The 27,968-nt window shown below is 58.4% G+C and overlaps 1 protein-coding gene across 2 annotated transcripts; it reads left to right on the top strand.

Annotated features, from left to right (window-relative positions):
• On the top strand, nucleotides 1-27,616 carry SULF2 (sulfatase 2). Of its 2 annotated transcripts, XM_082744868.1 has the most exons (17): nucleotides 1-176; nucleotides 5,091-5,241; nucleotides 6,668-6,843; nucleotides 10,145-10,273; nucleotides 11,526-11,582; nucleotides 12,081-12,210; nucleotides 13,849-14,041; nucleotides 21,123-21,351; nucleotides 21,483-21,579; nucleotides 21,928-22,022; nucleotides 22,869-22,928; nucleotides 23,355-23,524; nucleotides 23,688-23,830; nucleotides 24,879-25,002; nucleotides 25,643-25,676; nucleotides 25,880-25,933; nucleotides 26,679-27,616. In XM_082744868.1, exons 1-17 carry the CDS (start codon nucleotides 67-69, stop codon nucleotides 26,707-26,709), a joined length of 1,983 nt encoding a protein of 660 aa, XP_082600994.1. In that variant the 5' UTR covers nucleotides 1-66; the 3' UTR covers nucleotides 26,710-27,616. The 2 variants fall into 2 exon arrangements, with proteins under 2 accessions (XP_082600994.1, XP_082600995.1); XM_082744869.1 differs by lacking the exon at nucleotides 22,869-22,928.
• The last annotated feature ends 352 nt before the right edge of the window (nucleotides 27,617-27,968 follow it).

Raw genomic sequence — 27,968 nt, 5'->3', positions numbered from 1 at the left:
GCCCAGGACTACCTGACAGACCTCATCACCAACGACAGTGTGAGCTTCTTCCGCACATCCAAGAAGATGTACCCACACCGGCCCGTCCTGATGGTCATCAGCCATGCGGCTCCCCACGGCCCCGAAGACTCTGCTCCCCAGTACTCGAGCCTCTTCCCCAATGCGTCCCAGCACATGTAAGCTCCAGCACCCTGCCCGCAGAGCCGCTGGGTGGCGTGTGGATGGGAGGGTCAGGCTTCAAGATGCTAATGGCATGACGGTGACAGAGCCTTGCCTTGTCTCAAATCCTCCTGGTACAAAGACCCCAAGAACACATTGCTCACTTGCAGTGACACTGGTCACAAATCAGCCGGACTGGCCAATGGGCCAAAGCCGGCAACAGGTGTTAAGTCAGGACCCTCGTCCTCCCCTGACCCCAGGAGGTCTGTGCGTGCATTGTGATATAGTGGGTTTCCTTTGTGATCCTGTCTATTTTATGCATTTCAAATCGTTTTTTTGAGAAGGGGTCCGTAGCCTCATGAGACCGTGGGTACTTTCCACAGCCTTTCCTGAGCCATTGGCCACGTGACAGGCTCCATGCTGAGTCTTTACACGGCACTGAACCCCTGAACAGTCACGACGACCCTCGAAGTATGATTTATCCATTCCTGTGTAACAATTATCCCGACACTGAGCAGCTAAAACCGCAAACGTGTATTGGGTCACAGTGTGTGAGTCCACCTGGGGGCGGCCTGTCCGGAAGGCTCTAGCACCAGGCCTCCTGCGGTTCTAATCCAGGTGTCGGCCCAGGCTGCAGCCACCTGCGGCGCGCCCCCACGGCAGCCCCTCGGCACCAGCACCTGTCCGGAGGGTTGTTTGGGTGTCCTCACCGCATGGCAACCGGCAGTCTTCCTCCAGAGCAAATGATCTAAGATGGAGGAATGGACTCAGAGGCCTGGGGTAGGCAGAGAGAGGTCGAAATGGAAGCCAGAGTCTTTTTGACTTAATCTAAAAATGACACACCATCGCTGTGCCGTTTTCTCGTGGTCGCACAGACCTGTGCTGCCCGTGTGGGAGGGGGGACACAGGGTGTGGATGCCAGGAAGTGGGGGCCATCGAGAGCTACCTACCACACCTGGCATTCCCAGTTCACAGATGAGAAGACCGAGGCACAGAGAGGCGAGGTAACTCGGGGCCGGGAAACCACAGAGCCAGATTCGGGTCCTGCCCCCAGCCCCACCTCCTATCTCCCTACCCACCCTTCCCTCCTCCTCCCTCCAGCTGGCTAGTAAATCTCTCTGGAAAGTTCTCTCACTCCCTGCCTCCAGCCACCTCCCGATTAGCAGTGAGTGATACCCAGCAGCCCTTGCTGTGACATTGGGGCGACAAGGACAGGGCAATTTGGAATCCGCCTGAATATTCCGGGTGTTTAATTGTCATTATAATCAGACTGCGCTGCCCTCCTCTGTCCCCTCACTGTAATTACTTTCTGACGGCGCCCAGAGTGGCTCTGAGAGGAGGAGGCAGTGTGCTCACCTCCCGATCCCCTGGTCTTCGGGGAAGAGATCGGACAGATGGCGAACAGCGTTCCAGGAGCCGTGGCAGCCCGGCCGGCAGCCCCGCCTCTCTGCACATCTGAGTTGCCCGCCAGCACCCCCAGCCCACTCCGAGGGGTGTGGGCAGCTCAGTCCCACCTAGGGAGGCGCCAGGGGTGGGGAGCCGGGGGGCGGGGGGGCAGGTCGGCTCTGTTTCTGCGGCTTCTCCTTTAAAAGAGGTGCAGGCATCCCTCCTCCCCAGCAGTCCTCGAGTTTCATGAGATTGTTTGACATTGCCTGCTCATTTATTTTCCCTTTGAAATGAAAATTATAGAAATTGAACATGAGGAACGCCTGCTATTACTTACCCAGAGAATCCCTGCTGCCTTGTGAAGGAGGGGTATGTTTGGAGGGCTCTCCTGTCTCTGGGGTATAATCATTTGCAAAACAAAACCAAAAACCAGAAACTTCTGCAGCTGGGATATTTAATTATGACAGTCAAGGAGGGGGGTGAGGAGGAGACAGGGCCCTGCTGGTGGGTCAGAGTTCTAGATCTTTCTGTCCAGAGGCTCCTGTCCAACTGCTGCCCAGTCAAGCTTGGTGTCCCCTTCTTGACGTGGACCTCGTGGGCTCTCCCAGACGCTGCCTGATGCGGGGGTCCCACACCACCTGCCTGGGGCCCCATCCCACTTCCACACATCTGGGCACACACACAAGTTTCAGACAGAGACACACAGACTCAAACGAACACATACATGCCCGTGCAAACATACAAAGATACGCATAGATACACACATAGATACCCAGACACACACAAAGATACCCAAATGCACTCACAAACATGAACACTGTACCCATGGACACAGATACCCTCACAGATGCACACATACGCACAGGCACAGATACACAGACACAAGGATACAGACAGATACACAAAGGCATAAACACAAGCACAGGTACACACAGATGACATAGACCCAGACACACAGGCGTGTAAACACAGATCCACACACAGACACACACAGACACACAACGCAGACAGGTGCACACAGAAGCACACAGAGACATCCCAACCCCCACCAGCGCCCAGAGCTCCTTTTGAGCTGTGGCATCCGGGGTCCAGGCCACCAGGACAGCCGGGAGACGGTGGGTGTTAGGCGGGCTCCAGGGGCGCAGTGAGGGGCGGAGGCGTGTCCTCCTCCCCAGCAGAGGGGAGCGGTGCCACCTTCAGGCCTGTGGCGAACACACCACGCATTCCTAGGATGCTTGAGGAGGTGAGGCTTTTCGCTCTTTGTTCGGCCAGCAGCCGGGTTCCTGTGAAAATGCCACCTCCTCCCTGGAGGAGCCTGGCCTCCTGCCGGAGACCAGCAAGCTGGCCGGGGCCTCAGGGGGTCCCCAGGCCCTGCGGGCTCCCGGCTCTGAGATCCCGAAGAGGGCTCGGAGAAAGGGCTTCAGCAATCCTTCCGGGGCGGGCCCGACACTCACCCCTCACTGTTCTCAAGGGCAGACACCAGCCTAATAGAATCTAATAGATTCAGGGATGATTGCTCAAAATTGCATCCTGGAATCCGGCCCCTTGGGCCTCCAGGAACGATTTTCCCATACCGCAGAACAGCTCCAAGGGCGTGTCTACGCAGTCCCTGCCCCCAGCAGCTCCCTTCCAGCGCCTCCATGGGGGAGGGGAGCTTGTTCCTGGGAATGTTCTACACGAGGGTCAAGCCCTCAGCCGGCCCACAGGAGAGCCAGGCCTTGCCCTTGATCAAAAGAGGCGGCTTATGGGGGGGGGCTGGATTTAGCGGTGGGAGATCAACCAGGCACTTGAAGCAAAGTCCAGAAGGAGTCTCCAGGCTTGTGACTCACCCCCACGCTACCCAGCACCGTGCCCTCTCCCCAAGCACCCTGAGGCTCTGACACCCCAGGGCTGCGGACTGTCCTGGTGGGGCACATGAGGCACTGGGAGCTTTCTGCCCCGTCTGCAAGGCCCGCTCGCCTGCCCTCGCTCCGCACTCGCCACCCCTTGCCCCCTCTTGCTGTTTTGAAAAACCTTTGTCTTCAGTGGAAATGCAACTTTACTTTCAGCTCTGACTGGGGAGGGGGTCAGATCTGAGGGGAGCTAGACCAGCGCAACGGATGCCACATTCTGTGGGGTGAAGAGGGCACTTCCCATTAGCGGGGCACCCCACCCAGGGTACTCCGCACATTGGTGGGATGTGCCCCGGGCTCAGATCCCAGGGCCTAGTATGAGCTGAGGCAGCCAGAGGTGCTTCTGCTTTGGGACGGAGCCCTAGATGACTAGAGTCACCTGGAAAGTGCCAAAACCATGAACCACATTGACCTCTTTTGGCCAAGGAGGGCCTTGGCCAAAGTCACGGCCGAGCCCGGACTGACAGGAGGGTGTCAGGAAGGCGATTATGTTACGGAGGCAGTGGGCAACCATCGACCATAGCGGCTCCTGGCGTTCCAAGCCCAGCTCTGCCTCTGGCAAGTTAGTCCCCCTGCCGGGCCTCCGTGTGGTCACTGCGGCAGGAAACAGGCACCTGCTCCAGGGGTGGTGAGTGGTGAGGAGAGGGTAGAGGTGAACCCTCCGAGCTGTGCCCCGTACGCGGAATGTGGGAGGTGGTCTGTAGACCCCAGAGGTTCTGGTGATTTGTTCAGTATGACGGGTCATCACAGCAGACCCCGCGACAGAAGTGCTCCCCGCCCCCGCCTGCCCCAGCTGCACCGCCTGCTTTTGAGACTGTGGGCAGGTCCCCCAAGCTTCTCTGACCCTCTGTTTCCTCTTCAGTAACTGGGAGATGAGAACAAGCGGGAAGAGGAATCGTGACAAACATACTTTCGGGCACCCCCTCACGTTTTGGGCCGTACCTCCATGACTACTATTGACTTGATTTTTTAGATTTTCTTTTTTTTTTTTTTTTTTTTTTTTAAGTAATCTATTGCAAAAGGAAGCTCTGTAGTCATGTCTTCCCCCAGTAACCCTCCCTTGCCCAAGGCAACTGAAGGATCACAGCTAGGCTAGGGAATTCGAGTGGGGGGCCCGTTCCTGCTGGAGGCTCTGGGCGTGACCCTCTCCCCATCTTAAGAAAGAGCGGAGCAAACTGCAGGAAGGTGTTAGGGGTCTCACACCAGACTGACTGGGGCATGACGCAGCAGGCGGGCTCGCAGAGCTGCGCCGGGAAGGACTGATGTTCTCACTGTGCGGCTCCTGGTCACTTAAGGCTCAGTGACCCCTGGTCCCCCCACATGCACACCCCGCGCTGGGGAACGCTGGTGTAAGGCTTAGCAGAGCCCCTGATGCGCCACCGCAGCTTCCCCAGATGGGCGCTTACGCCGTGCAGGATGCTGTCATCCTGAGACATGAGGGTCTGGGGACTTGGGGACTGGGGATCTGGGGACCTGCAGGGCTGGGGACTTGGAAGACTGCGGACCTGGGGGGAGTTAGGGGACTGCAGATCTGGGGGACTTGGAGGGCTGGAGACCTGGGAAGCTGGGGGACTGCAGATTTGGGGAGCGGGGGGTCTGGGAATTCGGGGCAGCCCCCCACCCGGCCTGACCCGGGTGCGTGTTTGCCCGCAGCACGCCGAGCTACAACTACGCGCCCAACCCTGACAAGCACTGGATCATGCGTTACACGGGGCCCATGAAGCCTATCCACATGGAGTTCACCAACATGCTGCAGCGGAAGCGTCTGCAGACCCTCATGTCCGTGGACGACTCCATGGAGACGGTAGGCCGCCACGAGCTCGCAGCCCTCCCCGGCCTCACCCTGGCCCGAGGGCCACCAGCTGCAGAGGAAGGGAAACAGAGGCAGAATGAGCCGGCAGAGTGACAGCCCCGGGGAAGTGGCCACGAGCGGTCCCAGCACAGCCTCTGCCCTCGTGGCGCAGACGAGCTCGGCCAGTTCCATTTGGTACATTTGAGGCAGCTTTACTGAGATGGAATCCACGTGCTGTGTCGTTCCTCAAGTGCAGAGCCCGGTGGTTTGACTGTGTCGCAGACTGTGTGACCAGCACAGTCAACTTTAGACACGCTCATTACCCCACACGGGAGCCCCGCCGCCCTCAGCCATCACCCCCGGACCGCCTCACCCCGGCTCCCCAGGCGGCCGCGAACCTGCTTCGTGTCTCTGCAGACTCGCGTCTTCTGGGCACTTCCTAGAAGTGGAACCCCATGACATGTGATCTTTCGTGTCTGGCCACCTTCACTCAGCATCACGTTTCCGAGACTCATCCATGTGCTAGCTCACATCTTTCTTTTCATGGCTGAATAGTAGTCCATCATATGGATACACAAATTTTTTTAAATTTTATTTATTTATTTATGATAGAACGAGAGTAAGAGAAAGAGAGCACAAGGATGGGGAGCAGTAGGCAGAGGGAGAAGCAGACTCCCTGCTGAGCAGGGAGCCCGATGCGGGGCTCGATCCCAGGACCCTGGGATCCTGACCTGAGCCGAAGGCAGGCACTTAACCACTGAGTCACCCAGGTGCCCCTTAAATTTTTTATTTATCCACAGTATCTGCGTAGAGCCCAACACGGGCTTGAACTCATGACCCCGAGATCAGGAGTCGGACACTTAACCCACCAGTCACTCTGTGGCTATGCAGCTATTTAAAATCCATGGGGCACCTGGGTGTGGCTCAGTCGATTAAGTGTCTGCCTTTGGCTCAGGTCATGATCTCCCGGTCCTGGGATCGAGCCCTGCAGCGGGCTCCTTGCTCAGCGGGGAGACTGCTTCTCTCCCTCGCCCGCCTTTCCCCAGCCCTCATTCTCTCTCTCTCAAAATCTAAATAAATAAATCATGTTCATTCATTCATTCATTCATCCTGCCAGCAGCATTGGCGGAGTGCCAGGGCCGTGGGAATGCAGCAGAGAACATGGTGACAGACGCTCCTGCCCGCGTGGGACCCCCCCATTCTAATCCGGGGGCCCGGGGAGCCCCACTCACACCAAACAGATAAAGGGGAGCCGCACTGCCAAGAAGGGGGGGGCGGGACGCGACGGCAGGCGGGGGGGCTGCAGTCATTCCAGTTACAAACACATCAGTCCCCGCAGCGAGGTGCCGCGAACACCCGAAGCCGGGAAGGGTCGGGCCCCAGGGCGCTCGGTGCCCTCAGCCCTGCCCTGCGCCCTCACCGCCTCACCGCCTTTCAGCTCTACAACATGCTGGTGGAGACGGGCGAGCTGGACAACACCTACATCGTGTACACCGCCGACCACGGCTACCACATCGGCCAGTTCGGCCTGGTGAAGGGCAAGTCCATGCCGTACGAGTTCGACATCAGGGTCCCGTTCTATGTGCGGGGCCCCAACGTGGAGGCCGGCTCGCTGTAAGTGCCTCACCCACCCCCTACCCAGGGCCCCGCCTTTCCACGGAGGCCTCCAGCCCCCAGGAGGCTGAGAAGCAGGTGGCTCCAGCATGTGGCCCCAAGCCACTCCCTTGGGCAACACGTGATGTGGGCAGGTGAGCCTTGGTGCCAAGTGAAACACTGAATATGTCACCTGGGTGGGTTCTGACACACTTTATAGCCCTCCGCTGGGGAAGGAGAGACCGGGGGCCGTTAGCACCTGTGAAAACAGACTGTGTGTGCTGGGGCGGCGGGCCAGCGAGTCGGGGAGCTGGCCTGTGTGTGCGTCGCCGCCAACGTGTGGGAAGGCCGCCTTGACTTCTGTCTGGCCTGGGGGATCCCTGGGGCGGCTGCTGGGGAGGAACCCTGCCGCCTCAGTGCGGGGTTGTCTGCCATGCAGCTGGGGCAGCTCAGGCCACGGCTCAGAGGGCAATAGTCTCCCTTCCATCCAACGTCTGGGACCCTGCCAGCCCTCAGCCATCCTTCTCCTTGGGCTAAGGGTGAGCTGCCATATTGTGGCCGCAGAAATGCCACACCTGTGGCAGGGGTAGGGTAGGAAGGCAAGTGATGGCGCAGCGGCTTCCTCAGATCAACTGCACGTTGCAGAGACCAACCCAAATGGCTTTTTGAAATGCAGATAAATTGCTTTTAAGACACTTAACTTGACCTGACTTGCATCCCTTGGAAAGAATGCTTGGTGACAGTTCCAGAAGGTGGGTTGTGTGGGTTCAAGGCTGGGCTGATTGCTCTCTGCCGGCCGATCTCAACAGATCCCTCCCCGCTCGGATCTCAGGGTCCCCATGGAAAGAGAGCAGTGATAATAGGTATACTTGTCTAGCTCCCCAGCCTGGGTCTGAGCCCTTTACAGCCACCACGTAAGCCATGAGGGCATCCCAGCAACCGTGTTGCTAACACAGATGCCACCATGACCCTGCTGGTGGGGCACAGAGAAGTAAGCCTGCCTGAGGCCATGTGGTATGTCAGGGATGGAGCTGAGCTTTTAAGCTAGGCAGCCTCTACTCCTGCCGCTCGGAACCCTTGAGCCACCACTGTAAATCAAAGGAATGTGACTCACTAAAGACTGCACGGGCATTGACATCTTCGGTTTGATCAGCCTCAGAGTCTCCGATCTGGTTCATAGGACCCAAAACCATACCCCACATGGACAAGAGAAGGAAAGTGCTAATGTCAGGCTTGGGGCTCAAGGCTAGGGTTCCTTCGGTTGCAAACATAAGGCCCCCTTCCCCCACCAAAAAAAAAAGATAAAAGGAACATAGGAACTAAAGTAACTGGAAAGTCCAAGGCCACTATGGCTTCAGGCATGGCTGGATCCAGCAGTCTCACAATAACATCAGGAAGCTTCCATTTTCCATCTCTCAGCCCAGCTTCCTCTGAATCATCTTCATTCTCAGGCAGGCTTCTCTCTCCTGGTGGTAGACTCACCCTGACTTGCAGCCATCCAGTTTAGGAAACCAGACAGTGGTTCGGACAGAAGCCTCGAGGCTGACTCTCACCAGCCTGACTTGGGTCACGTGTCCATCCTTCCCTGAACCAATCACAGTAGCCAGGGTGATAGAAGACCTTGAGTGAGAGACCTAATCCATGAGGCAGTGGAATCTGAGTGGGGCAGGGCAGTGTTCCCGCCAAGCAGGGTGTGGAGGCTGGGTGGGGAAAGATCTTGTCCATCCCACCTAGTCCTGGGGAGCAGTGCTGCTGGATGCCCTCAAGTCAGCTCAGCTGCCGGTTGCCAACATTCCACCTGGCGTCTGCTCCAGCTCCCTCCGCCGGACAGATTACACTGTCAGACCTTCAGTCCCCTCCACAACGCAGCCTCACCCCCTGTACCCCTCCCAGCATGCCTGGCTACCCGTCCTGTGTTCTCAAGGTGCTGGGCTGGGGGGTCGGGGTGGTCAAAGACAACTGCAATGCTAGGACCCAGGCCCTGCCCCTCAGCCCAGGGCATGGGGTCGGGGACTCCAAGCTGCCTTGATGGAGAGGGTTTCCGTGTGGCCGTTGTGCACTCAGCAGGGGCCAACCCCGGCACTGGGCACTTCCCTCCAGCCCCTTACCACCACACTGGGGACACCGCCAGGCAGAAAGAGGAGATGAGATGTGACAGGCATCTGATAGAAATAAATAACAAAAGTCACTAAGCTAGCACTTATTGAGCACCTACTGTATATTCTAAGTATAAAAGTGCTAGACGAGAGCATCTGCCTTGCAGCGTGCACGGTCAACCAGAGCTAGCACTGCAGGATGTAGCACGTGGGGGTGATGAGGCCTCAGGGCAGGGGCAGGAGCACGAGGGGGTCCACGGGAAGGGCCTTGTGGTAGCAATCTGTGCTGCATCACAAGTCGTTGCAAACTGGGGCCCAGCTTAGCCTGGCCCTCTGCTTCCGCTGCACGCAGGACTCGGCAGGGCTGGGGAGGGACCGACTTCCCGGCTCCCAAGGTTGTTCAGGTGCAAGCAGGGGACCTGAAGTCACACAGCCTGCCTCCCAGAATAGTCACCACCCATCTTCACCGGTGGTGGTGACCTAGGGCAGCTCGCTCCTTCTCCCCAACCAGTGGAGCAAGTAGACAAAGGGACAGCAGGCGAGACGAAGCATGGCCACCCTGTATCACCATCGCCTTCCCCAGATCCTGCGGGCTTGGCCCACCCTTGAGGGGAGGGGACCTCACAGAGGTGTGCACACTGGAGAGCAGGGATCAAGGGGCCCCCGGCGTCCTTGGTAGTTGTTGAGCAGAGAACTCAGAGGGTAGGGGAGAGTGCTGCTCTGGCATCGAGAAAGAACATTCCAGCAGAGGGAAGAGCAAGGGCAAAGGTCCTGAGGCCAGACACCGGCCTGGCCAAGAACAGCCAGGGGCCAGCACTTGCATCAGAGGTTCAGAGACAGATGTGGGGGCTGGTCCAGGGTCGAGAGTGGCTCTTAAAGGGGGGGTGTCCTGTGATCAGATAGTTGGAGGCAGGGAGGGGCACCCCTAGCGGAAGCAGCAGGTAAGTAGAGGCCAGTATGCCCTGTGGTATGTGTGGAGTGCACAGCAGGTGAGGGGTGGGGAGGGCCGGGGACTCAGCTGAACGGCGGCGGGGGGTGGGGCGGGTAGGGGGGCTGCCGAAGGGAGCCTTGAGGGCTGGGATGTAGGAGAGGGACAAGCTCACAGCTTCTCTACGCTCCGGGCGTGAGCCCCTGGCAACCTCCCTCCCTCTAGCCACCCTTTCTCCCCAGCAAGGCTGGGGCACCCCTGCCCAGGTGGCCGATTCCTTCTCTGCCCCCTCCCTCAGGAATCCCCACATCGTCCTCAACATCGACCTGGCGCCCACCATCCTGGACATTGCCGGTCTGGACATCCCCTCGGACATGGATGGGAAGTCCATCCTCAAGCTGCTGGATACGGAGCGGCCAGCGAATCGGTGAGCAGGGGAGCAGGCCGGTGCTGGGGGCAAAGGGGTGCCAGGCTCCCCAAACTGCATGAACTCATGGCCGCATGGTGTGGGTCTGAGAAGGGGGTGTGTCTCCAAGAGTCTGGAGCTGGGGCTTTAGGGTCCCTGATCCCGACTCCTTCCCTACTGTGGGAAAGAAGGAAGTTCTCCCTCTAAGTCCTCCGATCTGGATTGTCACTGAGGTGATCAGTTGAGGACACTCTCTGTGCTAAAACTGTGTAAAACTGCAAATAATCACAACCGCAGCAGCGAGCGCTCATGAAGCACTTCCTTGTTCTGAGTACTCCGCAGAGGACTTCCCGTGTTGATCATCACGGTGACCCCGTCGGGGAGGCATTACAGGGTCCCCTCTTACCAGGGTGAATCCGAATCCCAGGGAGGTCGAGCGACTTGCTGGGCGTCTCTCAGCAAGTGTGGAGCTGACTCCTCGGGGTTCAGACTCCAGGCTCGGCCCGCACCCCAGTCACCGTGTTCTCAGGCTTTGACGCCGGCTGGTGTGATGGGCCCATATTCCTGCGTGTCCTGGAAGCAGAAAGGGGAGTGGTGACATGAACAAAAGCTAGGCAGGTAGGAAGGTGAGCGGAGTCTGGTGGGGACAGGCACGCGGCAGCAACATCTGGAGGCCAGCACAGGGACTGCCCACCGGGTTCACCGCCCCAAAGTGCTGACTGTTAGGAGCTCCTGCTTGCTCCTCCTACAGCTCCGAGGTCCCCCCTATAGGGGGACCACCTCCAAGGAGCCTCCTACCTTTGACTACGAGGTTTCCTGAGCTGTACGGCTGTAAAATGGCATATTTGGAGCAGCCAAGGAGCTGGGTTGGGAGCCAGGACCCCTGGGAGCCGGGTGGAGGATGCCCAAGCTCCTATCTGGGAAACAGCAGTCAAGTGAAACTGTATGAAGTGCACACTCAGATTGCACAAACCCAACTGCAAAGGATCAAAGACAAAAATCCCCCCCAAACCTTTGACCTGGGCCATTTCTGCCCTATGGGCCTTCCAACCCCCATCTCTGGGGAAGGTGCAGCTCTGCTCCGTGCGGTGGGCGCACCCAAGCCTTCCCGGCACCCCACTGGGCCCACTCCCCCCCCCCCAAGCTGCCCCCTAGAGCCCTGGGTCTGTGCTGATTATGAACCAAGGTACCATTCCTGCCTCTTGGAGCATGGCGGGGGGGATGCGTGAGGCCCCCACATTGATGAGACGTTAGAAATGTGCTGCTTTTCCAGGTTTCACTTGAAAAAGAAGATGAGGGTCTGGCGGGACTCCTTCCTGGTGGAGAGAGGGTGAGTGCCAGGTGCTGGAGGGGGCCCCCCACTTGCCCACCCCAGGAAGCTCCAGGCAGCCCTGCCTGTACCCGTGGTGCGGACGATCTCACTGGTGGGGACAGGAGGGAGACAGCCCCTGAGGTCCCTCACAACAGCGACTCGCTCGGATTTGTGCCCACAGCCTCCCCCCGCCCCCTGCACGAAGCCCGCTCGCTGTTCCCATGGCTGACGGAGAACTTGTGCCTGGAGACCACATGTCCCTTCAGACATGTTTTCCTGCCTACACAGTGTCTTAAATGTTTCCTAATTTATTGCTAACTCATGCAGTTTGGGAGATTTCTCATAAAATTCCCATTTCCTAAGCCTCTTAACAATCAGAAGATGTGGCCGGCGGGACCCAGGTCCTCCGGTGATGGTGCCCGGGGGCAGCACAGGGCTGCTACGTAGTAGGGGGTGGGGAGGGGCCCTCCTCCAGAGCCTGGAGGACAGCAGTCTGTCCCCCTCCCCGCCCCACAGCAAACTGTTGCACAAGAGGGACAATGACAAGGTGGACGCTCAGGAGGAAAACTTCCTGCCCAAATACCAGCGGGTGAAGGACCTGTGCCAGCGCGCCGAGTACCAGACGGCCTGCGAGCAGCTGGGACAGGTGAGGAAGTGTGGCCGCTGCCCGGCGGCCTCCTGTCCTCCCTCCCCTCCCCGGCTGTCCCCTCCCCATGGCTGCCCCTCGGCCTGGCAGTCTGCAGACCCAGCCGGCCAGGGAACTCCGATGGTGGGGGCCAGCCGGCCAGGGCACACAGGGTGACACTGGACAAGGCTCAGAAAGGGATTCCTTCCTCAGCTCCCTTTCAATCATGATCCCATCAGAGAAGCGCCCTGGGGGTGAGGGGGGGCACATGGGGCTTCAGCCCCTCTGTAGCCCCCCCAACCCCCTTCCCCGGGGAGGTGGTAGCCCCCATGCAGTGTTTGCAGCCTCAGATACCCCGGTAGTTCCATTGAATTCACTTTAAGGAGCCTCTTCGTGCTGGCTTTCCAGTCAGAGGAGAAATAGGAAGCTGCCTTTTTAAATAAAAAAGGATTTTAAAAAGTGAGCTGATTTCGAGAGAAGTGTTAAGAAAATTACAGCCACGTAGTGTTTGGAGAGAGCAGGTGGAGTCTGCCTTGGCTTCTCTGAGGTGGGCTCTGGGGAGGGGGTCTGGGGAGGGCAAGGCAGGGCCAAAGAGCCAGGAAAGCAGGCAGGGGGGCCCCGTCCAAGGGGTGCCCGCAGGCATCCCCCTGAGGTAACTCGGGCCTCACCCCTACGTGTGAGTAAAGCCAGGCCTTCCTGTCCCGCTTCTCACTACAAGCCCGTGGCTTCCCAGGCCCAGGCGCGGGATGGATGGGTTTCTCGCGGGTTCCCTGCGAGCAGCTCCGTCCTGTCACCAGACTCAGCATTAGGACCGGCCCATTGGCGGGGCCGGGTCCTCACCCCCATTTGTTCATAAGCTCCCAGCCCCCAGACCATAAGACCCCCTCCCGCTGCGTGGAGGACTTCATGTTGGGGAAGAAGCCGGTCTGTGCCTGTGGACAAGAGCTTTGGGTTCCACTGCTCGCTCTCTTGCAGAGCCCGGTTCCTGGCCCTGGAGCTATGTCCCTGAATGTCCCCAACAGAAAGCCTTGCCCTCCTGGGGCTGCATGCTGGGGCGATGGGGCGAGTGGTGCTGATTTCAGTTCCGAGCTACCGAGAGTGAGCTGCTGGGCCAGGGGCCTTTGTCCCCCTAGATTGTTCCGATCCCCCTGTTGGCACCTTTCTCCCCACCCAGACCAGGGCTCAGGCAGGCCCCAGGGTAGCCCAGGGGCAGACATCAGCATCTTCAAAACATTATCAGAGTCTGTGCCGCACCCCAAAAGAAAAGAGTCCTAGAGGTAGAGATCGGGCTGACCCGCTGGGGAGGCATCAGCCTCTAGCCCCTCAGCTATAGCTCTGGGTCCTCCAGGACTCCAGTCCCAACGGTCACCCAGGGGCAGGGCACAGTCATGGCCCTGCCGACCAAGCCACCCGTCCACCTCATCCCCCTCATCCCCCCAGGCCGTACCCCTCAGGGTATGAGGGATGCTGTGAGCCCCGCCCCCACTCCGAGCCCCGCCCCCAACCCGCCCTTCTGTGCTCCTCCCACCGCGGACGTGCATCCGTCTGTCCGAGAGCCGGTGTCCACCCTGTGAGGGCCAGGAGGAGGGGGCCGGCTCAGGCCGGGATGAGGACAGAGAGGGGAGGCCCGGGAGCCTGAGGGCCGGCTGTGTCTTGCAGAAGTGGCAGTGTGTGGAGGACGCGTCCGGGAAGCTGAAGCTGCACAAGTGCAAGGGCCCCGCGCGGCTGGGGGGCGGGGCGCTCTCCAACCTGGTGCCCAAGTACTACGCGCCGGGCGGCGAGGCGTGTGCCTGCGACGTTAGTGACTACAAGCTCAGCCTGGCTGGTCGCCGGAAGAAGCTCTTCAAGAAGAGTGAGTGCGGGGGCTTGGGCGGGATGGGGCAGGAGGGGCACGGTCCTCCGTAGCCCCCCAGACGTGCGTCGCTGGCGTCAGGTGATGTTCTGGGAGCGGGGACACAGCCATGGGCCCCAGGCAGCCATGAAGCGGGAAGAGAATGTGCGAGGGTACTGAGCGCTGCACCTGGCAGCAGCTAAAGAGGCCAAGGAGAGGGGTCGGGGTCCACCACGCAGGGGCCTCACAGAGCACCCCACTGCCCCTTACTCTGAGATGAGAAGTCAATGGACAGTTTTGAGCAGAGAAGCCAAGGACAGATTGGTGTTTTCAGGGGATCCTCCAGCAGTCACTTGGCTGGACTGTGAGGGGCAGGAACAGAAGCAGGAGGCCTGTGGGGAGGCCAGCTGGGTGGCCTCCAGGAGACCTGGTGAGGAGCCTTGGTGCTTGGCCCAGGCAGGCACGTGCAAGAAGAGGTCGGGCTCTAGAAGGCCCTGGAAGGGAAAACCGTCTGATGGTCGCTTCTCATTATTTGCCGATTGTCTTCCTAGCAGCGATTGACCTGTAGCCCCCAAATCAGTAGTCAAGGTGCTTTCTCGGTCATTCAGGGTACGTGCGGAGTGGCAGAAATTTCTGACTCAGGCAACACGCTCGCTCCCAGCTGAGCTCGGACGAGGCAGCGTCTGACGTGCTTTCCAGCTGCAGCTCTAGTACTGTGTGCGAGCATCTTTTGTGCTTTTGCCCAGTGAGGTCACTGCTTGGCCTGGTACTGAGGTGTTATGTGGTGTCCCCAAGCACAGGAAGGCTGAGATGTGCCCTACGGAGGAGGCACGTGGGTTAGATAGGCTTTCCGCAGGCATGAGACTCAGTGCTGTCGGCCAGGAGCTCGGTGTTAAAGGATCAACGATATCTATTAAATGAGGTGTTTTCAAACAGAAACACACAGAGAACACGTTTCTGTATTGATAGTTGACAAACATGCTATGACCAGAGGCTCACAGGAACTGAGCCCCACATTTCCCCTAGGAGCAGTGGCACAGTGTCAGCTAACCCAGTGTTCAGGGGACTTTATAGAACATAATGACCTCAAATAACGAGAATCAACCGTACTTTGGATAAGTGGGGCCGAGCCTCCATCCCAGTGAGGAGCCGTCCAAGACGTCATGGCTCACTCCCCACAGGGGCTGAGGAAGGACAGACAGACAGCCAGCGGACAGGGAAAGCAGACTTAAAGTCCCCTAGATCTGACCGCAAAACTCCTGTCACCCTGGGGAAGTCCTGGCCCCATTCCAAGGTTCAGCTCCACCTGGAAAGAATGTACCTGTGCCTGGAACATGCTTAGAGACCCCTGGGGGCCAGGCCTCTGTCCCAGTGAGACCCAGTCTGCGGGCCAGAAGCCTCCCTCCAGACCCGGGCAGTTCCCCATGCTGTCCACGTGTCAGGCCCCCGGACCCAAGGACAACCAAAGCCTACTTAGAGACTTTAGCCCCGGGTGTTTTCATTCTTAATAGTGGTAAAATAGACGTAACATAAAGTTTACCATTCTAACTACTTTTTTAAATTTTTTAAAAATATTTTATTTATTCATTTGAGCCCCAGAGCGAGAGGAACAAGCAGAAGGTTAGAGGGAGGGGGAGAAGCAGCACAACGTGGGGGCTCAATCCCAGGACCCTGAGATCATGGCCCAAGCTGAAGGCAGATGCTTAACCGCCCAAGCCATCCAGGTGCCCCTAATTTTTTTTTTTTTTTAAGATTTATTTATTTGAGAGAGAGAGAGAAAGAGAGCCTGAGTGGGGCCGAGGGAGAGGGAGAGGGTCTCAAGCAGACTCCGGGCTGACCGCAGAGCCCAGTGTGGGGCCCAGGCCCACAACCCTAAGATCACAACCTGAGCTGAAACCAAGAGTCAGACACCGAACCGACCATGCCGCCCCGGGCACCCCTCTAACTATTTTCAAGTGCAAGGTCAGGGGCATTAAGCATCTTCACGTGGTCGCACGGCCATCACCGCCATCCACCCCAGAGCTCTCCTCATCTTTTGCAAAACTGAAACTGTCCCCATCCCCTCCCTCCCCCGGCCCCGGCCACCAGCCTTGTATTGCCGTCTCTGGGCATCTGAGTGCTGTGTGGACCCGAGTAAGTGTGCGGTGCGTGTCCTCGTGGGGCGGGCTTACCTCACTCAGCATGACGTCCTCAAGGCTCATCTGTGGTGTGGCCCGGGTCAGAGTCCCCTCCGCAGCACCCCGGCTCCTGCTGCCTCCGATAGTGCTTCCGAGGAGGGGGGCCCCCATTATATGGCCTCACGAGCCCATTAGTCACCGCCAAGTTCATCTTCTTTAGCCAGCTCAGAGCCGGGCTTCCAGATTGAATCCCACAGCTGACATCTTGCTTCAGCACACGACGCGGTGCCTGATCTTTGAATGGCACCAGAAGCTGTGACTCGGTTAAGATCCCCGCCCCCCACTAATACTCAGAGGAGAGAAAAAGCACCAACATAACCAGGACCCCAGTGCACCCAAGCACCCATGGGAGTTCAGTGTAACCAAGGTCCCATCTTAGACACACCTCGCGGCAACACGGGAACTAAGGCGGGGGAACCCTCCTTAGGAACCACAGGAAAGCCCAGTTACACAGCGGAACTGGGGGCCCAGGCCTCATCCGCTGGCCCCGCGTTCATCCCCCTGCAAGTGCCTCCCGCCCCTTTCTGAGCAGCTGGCCCCAAGCAGGGCTTCTCAGCCCCTCCACAGCACCCCCACCCCGCACCCAGGGGACGCTTGGCCCTGTGGAGCCATCTCTCCCTGTCACAGCCGTGTGATGGGGGCTGCTCCTGGCCTTGGGTGGGATAGGGCCGGGAGTACTTGCAAACATCCCACAAGGCACAAGACAATCTCCCACAACAAAGGATTGTTGGGCCCCCAAATGTCACCAATTTGGAGGTTGAGAAGCCTCAGTTCAGAGCAACTCAGACCCCAGCCCGCCATGATCCAGCTGGGGCACCAGCTGTGGCAGGAGGAAGCCAGGCAGGGCCGGCCAGCCCAGCATGGGGCGACGGGTGCCCCCAGCCACCGTATACTCACTTGGGCTCCCAACAAACCCGCAGCCCTACTGGGCACCAAATGCTGAGGTTCCAAAGTTGAATGAGAGAGATGCAGATCAGGCCCCATGGGTGAGACGAGGTGTAAGCAAGTTAACGGAGTGGCAAGATGCCAGAAGACAGGACACAGAGGCCCTGGGGGTCCCAGCCCCAGAGAGCGGGCTGCAGGACCCAGGGTTTTCCAGGCCTGGGGGGTAGATGGGCCCTGCTGGGGACCTCGGACAAGGCTGTCCCTGCTGCCGAGTGCCCTCCAACCACAGGGTGGCTGCTTGATACCAGCTTCCAGGGGCTGCAGAAGTTACCAGCTCTGTTCACGTCGTCCTGCAAAGAGCCCTGCAGGGCAGGGACTGTCGTGAGGACACAGCTACTCGAGTTAACCAAATTGTCTGGGGTCACACGTTTGCTCAGGATTTGCACCCGAGCAGTCAGGTTCCAGAGCCCACGCTCTTGGCCACGGGGTTATGAAGCCCTTCCATTCCCAGGACGCAGGTTGGCGGGGGCGCCTCTGGGACCCCGGAAACAAAGCCCACAAAGGTGACCAGGAGAGCGAGGAGTGTGGCTTCACGTCCAGGCAAAGGTTCACATGGGGGCCAGCAGCCTCATCTGTAAGGGAGCAGAGAGTAAATCTTTGAGGCTTTGCAGGCTGAACAGTCTCTCGACTTCTCCATATTGTCACTGGAGCGAGGAAAGAGCCGTGGCCTTGGTAGCTTCCTTACAAAACCAGACAGAGGCCTAGACTCGGCCGTTAGGCTAGAGCTTGGGGACCTCTGGGTGCATGGCTGGAGCGTGGAGGTGGGAAAATTGAAACCACCGACTCTTGAGCAAGCAAGACAACAGGGGCAGCAGGAACCTGGCGAGTCTACTTCACGGCCCTCGTGGGCATGTATGAGCCAGCGGTTCACACTGTGTATATCAAGGGTCTAGGGACTGTGGCTTCAGGGGACTGGACTCAGGAAGGAAAAAGCCAAGGGGAGAGCTGGCCCAAGGTTTTGCTAAGAGATGCCTCTCCTGGGCCTCGGCCCCCAGATTCTTTGGCCTGTGTGACTCTGATAGAAGGGATCTGGGAACTGAAAGATACAAACATCTGCCCCAGAAGTGGGGGCATCTAGAGCAGATTCTGCTGCCCAGGGACATTCTGCTACCCCCTCCCCCCCACCCTCGGGGAGTCCTATCCATGGGCCTCGGGCGCCATCTGGTGGCCACTGGGAGCCCAGCAGAAAGGTGGGCCGACGGGGGCTCTAGGCCCTTCTCCAGAAAGATGCACCAGACCAGCAGGGTTACAGACTTGTTGCACAGCAGAGCCAGACCTGAGTGAAGGGGGCAGAGCTTTAAGACAGAAGGGAGGGCTGGGGACTGTGGCCAAGAGGAGAACGGACCACCTGTCTAAAGGAGTGGGGTCAGCCCCTGCCCAGGCGTGGCAGGTGCCTCTTTGGTTCTGTCCTCCGAAGCTGGAAATCTGCTACATGACCACCTATCCCCACCTTTCTCAAATGTTACCAACTTGATCCAAGTTGGTTTTTAATATATAGAAGATCTGCAAGAAATGTGGGCTCTGACTTTAGCCTGCGTGCCCTTGGCTTTCAGTAGCGGACGTAGAGCCTGGAAAAAAATGCCTCTGAGCCCTGTCTCCCAGGGGCCCAGCCCCGGGGAGAACATCCAGCTCCGGGCTGGCCAATCAGATGGAGAAGCTCAAAGACCCTCCAGCAAGCCGCTCCCTTTCCTTTCCAGGAGAATGTGCTACCCAGCTTTGTTCCTTTCCAGTTCAAATTAATGCGGTTTTTTGATGACTTTGTTTCTTATTGAGGTGTAACGGACATGTTAGTCTTGGGTGTGCAACATAGTGTTATAATACTTGCAGACTTTGCAAAATGATCACAGTGGGTAGTTAAGATCCATTGCCATGCAGTGACAAAAATGCATTTATTGTAAAAATGTTAAAAGGTCTCTCTTAGAAATGTTCAAATACACAGTACGGTCCTACCAACTAGAGTCACCGTCCCATACACGGCATCCCCAGGACTCGGTCATTCTATAACTAGAAGTACCTTTTGAGCCCCTTCACTCATTTCGCCCATTCCTGCCCCCAGAACCTCTGGCAGCCACCAGTCTGTTCTCTGTATCTATGAGCTTGGTGGTGGGGGGGGGGTTATTTTTAGATTCCACGTGTAAGTAAAATCAGATGGTGTTTTTCTCTGTCTGACTTGTTTCACTTCACATTATATATCCGCTGGTCCATCCATGTTGGTCTTTTGGGTTTTGGTTTTTAAGATTTTATTTACATAGTTATTTAAGAGAGAAAGAGAGAGAGCACACAAGCAGGACAAGAGGGACAAGCAGACTCCCAGCTGAGCAGGGAGCCCAACCAGGGGCTCAATCCCAGGACCCTGAGACCATGACCTGAGCCAAAGGCAGAGGCTTAACCCTTTGAGCCACCCAGGCGCCCCTGCTTGTTGTCCCTTTGATGACAGTCATTCTAACAGGTGTGAGGCGGTAGCTCACGGAGGTTTTGCTGCGCGTTTCCCGGGTGATGAGCAGTGCCGACCACCTTTTCTTTTTTCTTTTTTCTTTTTTTTTAAGATTTTATTTATTTATTTGAGAGAGACAGTGAGCGAGGAGGTCAGCGGGAGAAGCAGACTCCCCATGAAGCTGGGAGCCCGATGTGGGACTCGATCCCGGGACTCCAGGACCATGACCTGAGCTGAAGGCAGTCGTCCAACCAACTGAGCCACCCAGGCGCCCCCGACCACCATTTCATGTACCTTTTGGCCATCTGGATATCTTCTCTAGAAAAATGTCTATTCAGAGTCTCTGCCCATTTTTAAATCAGATTGTTTGGGTTTTTGCTGTTGAGTTGTGTGAGTTTTTATCTATTTTGGATATTAACCTCGTCCTGATCGGTTTTTTATCATCAATGGGTGCTGAATTTTGTCTGCTTGTCCTGCATCCACTGAGATGATCCCACGATTTTTATCCCTCGTTTTGTTAAACGTGGTGTATCACACGGCTTGACTGGCAGACGGCGGGCCATCCTCTTCAGTCCTGGAATAAATCCCACTTTATTGTGCTGTTTGATCCTTTTACTGTATTACTGAATTTGGTTTGCTGATACCTTTACTGAGGGGTGTTGCCGTTACATTCATGAGGGAAACTGGCCTATAATCTTCTTTTCTGGTGGCGTCCTTGTCTGGTTTTGATATCACGGTCATGCTGACCTATGAAATGAGTTTGGAAATGTTGTTTCTTAGAAGAGTTTGAGAAGGACTGGTATTAATTCTTCTTTAAATGTTTGGTAGAATTCACCAGTGAAACCATCTGGTCCTGGACTTCGGTTTATTGGGAAGTTTCTGATTACCGATTTAATCTCCTTACTTAATGATTTTATATCCACGTTCCGTTTTTTTCGCTTTTTCTTTTTTTATTGATGTGAAATTCAGGCACCATAAAATTTACCATTTCTATCATTTTAAAGTCTACGATTCAGAAGTATGTATTACATTCACAGTGTAGTGCACCTACCACCTCTACTTCCAGAACCTTCCATCACCCCAAAAGGGAACCCCATCACTGTCTCTCCATCCCATGGCAACCATGAACTTGTTTTTGGTTTCTTTACCTCCTCTGGATGTTCTGAACAAATAGACCCGTACAGCACGGGATCTCTGGTGTTTGGCTGCGTTCACAGAGCATCACGAGGTGGACACCCACCGACATGGTAGCGCATCATGGCCTCGGTCCTCTGTGGCTGGACATTGCATCACATGGATGGACCACGTGTGTCCACGCATAGCTCTTTCCAGGGATCATCTCAAGCCACTCTCTCCTTAGCTCTGCACCTTGCGTTTTCCCAATTGAATCACTGTGCGGTCCTTCCCACTGGGGTCCATCCGGGTCCTGCTTCCCGGGTGGGTAGGTCTCATGAGCCCTCGAGTCTCGGGATCAGTAGTCCGCTGCCCGGAGAGCCCAGCCGGCCCGGCCAGCCCCACTAACCCAGCCACCCGCCAACGCCCACAGAGTACAAGACCAGCTATGCCCGGAACCGCTCCATCCGCTCGGTGGCCGTAGAGGAGGATGGTGGGGCGCACCGCACAGGCCTGGACGACACATCCCAGCCCCGCAACCTTAGCAAGCGGCACTGGCCAGGGGCCCCTGAGGACCCAGATGACAAAGATGGCGGAGACTTCAGTGGCACTGGAGGCCTTCCGGACTACTCAGCCCCCAACCCCATTAAAGTGACACACCGGTGAGCATCCCGGAGGAGGGCAGGCGTGTAGGGGGCAGCTGGGGCCTTGCGGGGGGAGCACTCACATCTCGGGCCCCCGGCTGGGCTCCATCAGCCCCTCGGAGGCACATGTGGCCCCTTTTCCCGAGCAGGTGCTACATCCTCGAGAATGACACGGTCCAGTGCGACCTGGACCTGTACAAGTCCCTGCAGGCCTGGAAAGATCACAAGCTGCACATCGACCACGAGGTGAGGGGTTCTGGGCCGGGAGCCCCCACACACACACCCCGAGCTCGGCAGGGCCACCAGCCATACTAGGAGGGCAGCGAGGCCTCCCCGGAATCCTCGGACATCAGACAGGCCGCTTCCAGGCCACGGGGGAGGACAGTGTGGTCCGGGACTGACCCTGGGGGAGACGAGACCTCGGTGGGCTCAGCTGGTCCTCAGGAGCCTGGCCACTTCGCCAGGGGGAACCCAGGGCCCCTCAGCAGCCGCAGATACAGGCAAGGGCCAGGCCCCCAGGCCCCCAGCCATCCCTTCTTCCCCACACTCCCACTCCCAGAGTTTCATAGCCTCCTCGCCTGTTCTCTGCCTCAGATCGAAACTCTGCAGAACAAAATTAAGAACCTGCGGGAAGTCCGAGGTCACCTGAAGAAAAAGCGTCCTGAGGAATGTGATTGTCACAAAATCAGGTGAGGAGGCAGCAAGGACCAGCCAGGACAGCCCGGAAAGGCCCCTGGTGCTCCTGCGGGACACCGCTGGGGACACAGCCTCTGCTCCGGGACTCCTTTCATTATCTGAACAGCCCTAGCTTCTCGCTCGGAGGGAGACCAGAAACCCCTAGGAACTCACATGCCCGTTGTCTGTGCTGGGCACAGACCGCCGCCCCCCAGGAACCAGCCAGATGCCCCACTTCTGCACTGCGCATGGGGGCAGGCTCTAGCCATGGGGGGGCTGGTTCCCAGGAGGGGAGGGTCCCTTGCTCCTGCCCTTCCAGGAACAGCCCACGTGGCCCAAGGTCCATGTCACCAGCTCAGCGAACTGTGGCCTGGGGCTCACCGTCCAGCCAAATTTCTGTGATGCCGGCACTGGGCCAGGTCTGTGCCATCCAGCACGGCAGCCAGCAACCCCGCGTGGCTCTCATGCTCTTGAAATGCGGCTGGGGTGACGGGGGAACGGAACTTGTGGTTTGATGTAAATGGAAACAGCCACAGGTGGCCCATGGGTGGCCATGGGTCCTTCTCAGAAGGGGCTGGCCCCGAGCCCGCATGCGGTGGCCAGGGCTCTGGCGGCCCCCAACACCGAGGTGCCCGCCCACCTTCCAGTCCTACTGACTTTACCCCACCCAGGAGCCCCCAGCTCACCTCCAGAGGACGCAGCCAGCCAGCCAGGGAGCTGCCTTCCTGGGGATGGTTTCCACCCCAGCACTGCCCCAGAGAGCGAGCCGGGGGTCCCAGGGAACCGTAGTTAGCACGAACCCCCTCCCCAAGAGCTGCCCGGTAAGCAGCTTCTGATCCGCGAGGCGGGCTCTGTTACAGTTACCACACCCAGCACAAAGGCCGCCTCAAGCACAAGGGCTCCAGCCTGCACCCTTTCAGGTAAGGGCAGTTGAAGGCTCAGGGGACCTAAGGCAAACAGGAGAAGGAAAGGGGTCCGGGCCCTTCCTTCCCTGGGAGGTAGGCTTTGAAAGGGTGGGACTCCCTGAGCGGCTCTCCGGCGCCCCCGCGTGGCTGGAGGGGTTGCTGCTGCCCCACCAAGCAGGGCGGGGCTGAGTCTGGCCGCTGGGGGGAGCCGGCTGCGGGGCAGCAGACTGGACCTGGCCGTCCCCCTCCCCCCCCAGCCCCCCAGCCCCCGGCGTCAGACCAGCAGTGGGTCTTGGCCAGCGGTCCTTCGCCTGGGGGACCTCCCACGGCAGGGCGCCCGGCGACAGGCAGGAAGAGCGGAGGTTCAGGGGCCTGGACCCCGAGGAGGCTGCAGGTGGGGACCGGGGGAGGTGTGAGGGGTGTGGCCGTGTGTGCCCCTAGGAAGGGCCTGCAGGAGAAGGACAAGGTGTGGCTGCTGCGGGAGCAGAAGCGGAAGAAGAAACTTCGCAAGCTGCTCAAGCGCCTGCAGAACAACGACACGTGCAGCATGCCGGGCCTCACGTGCTTCACCCACGACAACCAGCACTGGCAGACGGCGCCCCTCTGGACACGTGAGCCAGCGGGCAGGCGCGGGCTGGAGGGCTGCTCCGGGGCTGCACGGGACCCCCCTCCCCCACCGCTGGGCCCCCAGCTCAGGGCCGCAGGGTTCCCAAGCCCTGGGGGGCAGAAGGGGGCTCAGGGCCACTCACAGGGCGCACCCCCTTCCCTTGGCAGTGGGGCCCTTCTGCGCCTGCACCAGCGCCAACAACAACACCTACTGGTGTATGAGGACCATCAACGAGACCCACAACTTCCTCTTCTGCGAATTTGCCACGGGCTTCCTGGAGTACTTTGATCTCAACACGGACCCCTACCAGGTACACGCAACCCAGGCTGGAGAAGTGGGGACGGGGCCCCGTGAGCAAGTGACAGCACAACTTCCAAGCCCAGGCTTTCTCCTGAGCCCCTAAAGCAGGAGGGACCCGTGCGCCCTCGGCCCCCCTGTGCCGCCATCCTCCAGCACCTGGAGTCTGGGTCTCACACCGCCTGTCCCTCTAACTTAGGCACCCGCAGGCTTTAAAGCTAAGTGTGGAGGCTTCTAGAACTGGAGGGCTTTGGGGGTCCCTAGGATCAGACCAAACCCTGCACACTCCAGGGCCTACGGGGAGATGCCAGCCATAGGCAGTAGTCGTGACATGCCGAGCACTAGCCCAGGTGTGTGCGAGTACAACCATCGGAACAAACACCTGCCCAGGGGCCCAGAACGTGTAAGACAGACAGGAGCCCCAGTCTCTAGTGAGCGGCCTGCATGTGTCCCTTCTGAAACGGCCGGTCCCCACGGAGCTCTTCCATGCTGGAGCTTCCCAGCACCCTGGCCTTGGTTCCGTCCGACTTCTGGGTCTCGAGAAAAGCCTGCAGTCGTTTTGTAGGAAACCTGGTTTTTAAATGCCAGCAGCTCCCCAGTCTTGGTCTTCAGCTGCCACATAGGCTGCCTTAGACAGGCCATCCTCGTCCTTTACACCAGGGGGTGGCAGAGCACACAGCTTTGTCACCAGCAGCTCCCAGAGGAGGCAAGAACCCGGGTCCCTGAGCCGCCCCTTCCCCGAGTGGCAGCTTTGTGGTCAGGAGGTGCCGAGGGGCTCTGGGGGACGGTCCAGAGCTGCAGGGCAGAGCGGCCGCCGAGGCGCTGGAGCCACTGGACGGGAAAGGGAGGCATCTGGGGCCAGTCTGTCCTGCAGGAGAGAACGTGGCGGGGCTCACGGGCACGACACAGTCCAGACTATCCCCAGCTCCAGCTCCAGCAGAGTAAAGATCACTGCCCCCCAGCACCCCTGCTCCCAGCCTGCCTGGAGAAAGTCTGGTTGGGGGAAGCTGGTGGCCCACCCGCCCTGCACACGCCTTGCTGACAGCCTTTGTCCCGCCCAGCTGATGAACGCGGTGAACACGCTGGACAGGGACGTCCTCAACCAGCTCCACGTGCAGCTCATGGAACTGAGGAGCTGCAAGGGTTACAAGCAGTGCAACCCCCGGACGCGGAACATGGAGCTGGGTGAGTCGGCGCTGCGGTGTGGGGCCGCGGGGGGCAGGGCCCCGTAGGAAGGAATTTAGGAGGTCGGTCTCGTCTGAAGTGGGGGCTGTGGTCCCCCCTCCCTAATGTGCACCAAGTTCATGGAAGTCCTGACACGCTGTGTCTCCCAGTCTTTGTCTCATCACCCGTGACAACCCCCCGGGGCGAATCTGCTCCTCCGGGTTTATGGGCGGTCACGTGACTGGGGGCTGATTCCGAAGCCCACATGCTGGTCACTCAGCCGATCCTCCAGGAAGCTTGCTGAGAGCCACACACACATGTCCCCACCGCCCCGCTCTCAGGGCCCATGGCTTCCAGTCCTCTGTCGTATAGCTATCCCTGCCCGTATGTGCCTCCCCACCATGACCATGACCCAGGTCACTGCCGGGCAGATACATCAGGCAGATACTGGTGACACGCAGTACGGGCAACCTCCAGGCTACCTAGGAGTCTCGGGAACACTCACGTCCTGATTCAGCCACTCCATCTGCCCTGGGGGACACAGTCAACGTCATGAATGACAAAAACGGGGCGGGGGGGGGGGCAGTTAAAAGCAGGTATCATTGTTTGTGCCATTTTTGCCCTTAAACTGTTTCTCTTTGTTCATTTGTGTCTCATTTAGGACTTAAAGATGGAGGAAGCTACGAGCAATACAGGTATCCATCCAGTTCTGTTGTTAGAGCCTGAGCCCGTCCCCTGTGCTGGCCCATCCAGGGTCCAGCCTCTGAGGTGGCACGCGTCGGGTTGAGGCCCTGCCCTTTCTCTGGTCTGCCAGGGGCCTGGACTACCCACCCCGGGGGGCGGCTCTTTGTCTTTCTGGGTGAAGCTAACAGACTCTTTTTCGTACCCCCAAACTTAGGCAGTTTCAGCGTCGAAAGTGGCCAGAAATGAAGAGACCTTCTTCCAAATCGCTGTGAGTTGAGGTGCCAAGAGTTGAGGCCTGTAGCATAACCGAGGCCTGGTAGCCCAGCGTAGTCCTTAGAAGTTGAGAAGCGTGTAAACCGTACACTTGCCAGACATCTCAAAGCCTGCAGAAGGGCTAGCCTGTCCGTCCATGGCAGCAGCAGGGCGACCTTCTGAAACGGCTCCCAAAATATCCCTGCCCCCAAGTCTCCCTCCAACACCAGAGCGTCTGCCAAAGGGCTGAGATTGGGGTGACCTGGGTGACCTCTAGGCTAAAGGGACTGACCAGTGGGATGGGGCTCGAATCCTCGAACTCACTGAGCAAATCCAAACACACAGACGTGGGGGGCGGGGTATAGCTCAGGGCAAGAGCATTTGACTGCAGATCGGTGTGAGGGTTTTCCACTCACACTGGCCATTCCTCTGACATTCAATTACCACCCAAACAGACCCCCTCGGTGCCCTGCCCTGTGCGGCCTCCGGTCTCTGCCCTCCCTTCTTTATGTGCACAGAAACCACCTGTGGCTTTGCAGCCGGCCAGGCGGTCTTTGGCGCTCCCAGAATTGAAGTGCATCACCTCCCCGGTCACATCCCCAGTGCCACCTCTGCCGGCCAGAGTGTGCAAGCCACAGACGAGGTCGGGGTAGCTGGCTGGGAGCGGGCCCTTCCTCGGGGACCCTGCCGTACTCCCTCCCGGCAGCCACACCCCGGGGCTGCTTCCCGGGACCCTGAGAGGAGTCTGCTTTGCTCCGCAGGGGACAGCTGTGGGAAGGCTGGGAAGGTTAGGAAGCGCACGGCGGGCCTCCAGACCAGAAGCGCCATCTGACCGTCCCGACCAGGAAGACTGTGCACGATTTCAGACGGGCCCGCGCTCCTAGCCGGGGGCCTGAGTCCCGGGACCTGCTTTCCGTCAACATGGCACGCTCTGGAAGACGACCGTCGGGAGTGGTGGGACTTCGGGAAGTCCATTTTTGCCCCTGCTTTTGCTTTGGACGATACCTCACCAGCTGCACAAAATGCATTTTCATATCAGTCACCACTAACCCTCTCTGAGAGGCTTACAAAGGGAAGATTTTCTTGGCAATTTCCCCCAACGGTGTAAGGCACTGGAACTTTTTTCAAAATCCTAGGGGAAGAGCACCCCCGTTTCAGACCCTTCTTTCGGTTCGTCACAAAGAAGGAACTCGGACAGCGGCGGCAGCGACGCGACCTGCTGCTGCCTGGAGGCGGCGCCGCGCCCGGCCGTGAGGCGGCAGCGTGGGGGCACCTGCCCCGGCGCCGTGAGGCGGGCTGTCTCCGAAGAGCCGGACTCCGCTGTACATAGGAGACTCCGCGCGTAACGGCGTGGGAACTCGGAGGGGAATCGAACCAGAAACCCGGTTTGCAGGAGTGGTGGGGTCAATAAACGCGCTGTGGCCAGTGTAAAGAAAACCCCTTGCACTTGTGGACATTTCTGTTCCCGCCCAGACGCCGTTCCCGCCCGTATTCCTTTGTCATCTGTCCCAGAACTGATGTTTTTTAAAGTACTGAGAAAAATGAAGTTGATGTATGTCTGTCCCAGGTTTTAACAAAATTGTATTTGTAAAGAAATTTTGTAGTCTAAGTATTGTCATACGACGTTCGAAGTCCCAGCCAACGACAGGCAGTTGGTATGAGGTAACCTTTGACATTTTGTAAAAGGCCGTTCTTGGGAGTTCTTTGGTGTGCTTGGTTTTTTTAAAAAAGCAGTCAACACCTTTTTGGAAGGAGACACTTAGGGGGGAATAGAAGAGTATAAATTAATGAGGAAAACGCACCCCACTTCAGCAACCTCGCAGGTAAGTCTCCTGTTCCCCCCGCTTCAGGACCCTGCTTTTTAAAAATGTTAATCGACTGCAGAGCAGTTCACCCTATTAGCCGGCCCCTCTCCGCACCCGCTAGCCCAGCCTGGCCAGCACAGCGGTCAGAGGCCAGGAGGGAGGAGCAGGAGGGCCCACCCTGGCCACCACCCAACCTGCCGCGCTTCTCAACGAGCAGACGGTGGAGAGGACCCCCAAAGTGCTCGC

The sequence above is a fragment of the Mustela nivalis genome, assembly GCF_964662115.1.
Source record: "Mustela nivalis genome assembly, chromosome: 8".
Taxonomy (NCBI): domain Eukaryota; kingdom Metazoa; phylum Chordata; class Mammalia; order Carnivora; family Mustelidae; genus Mustela; species Mustela nivalis.
Note: the sequence above shows the minus strand (reverse complement) of the source record. Positions and strands in the feature narration are given on the sequence as shown.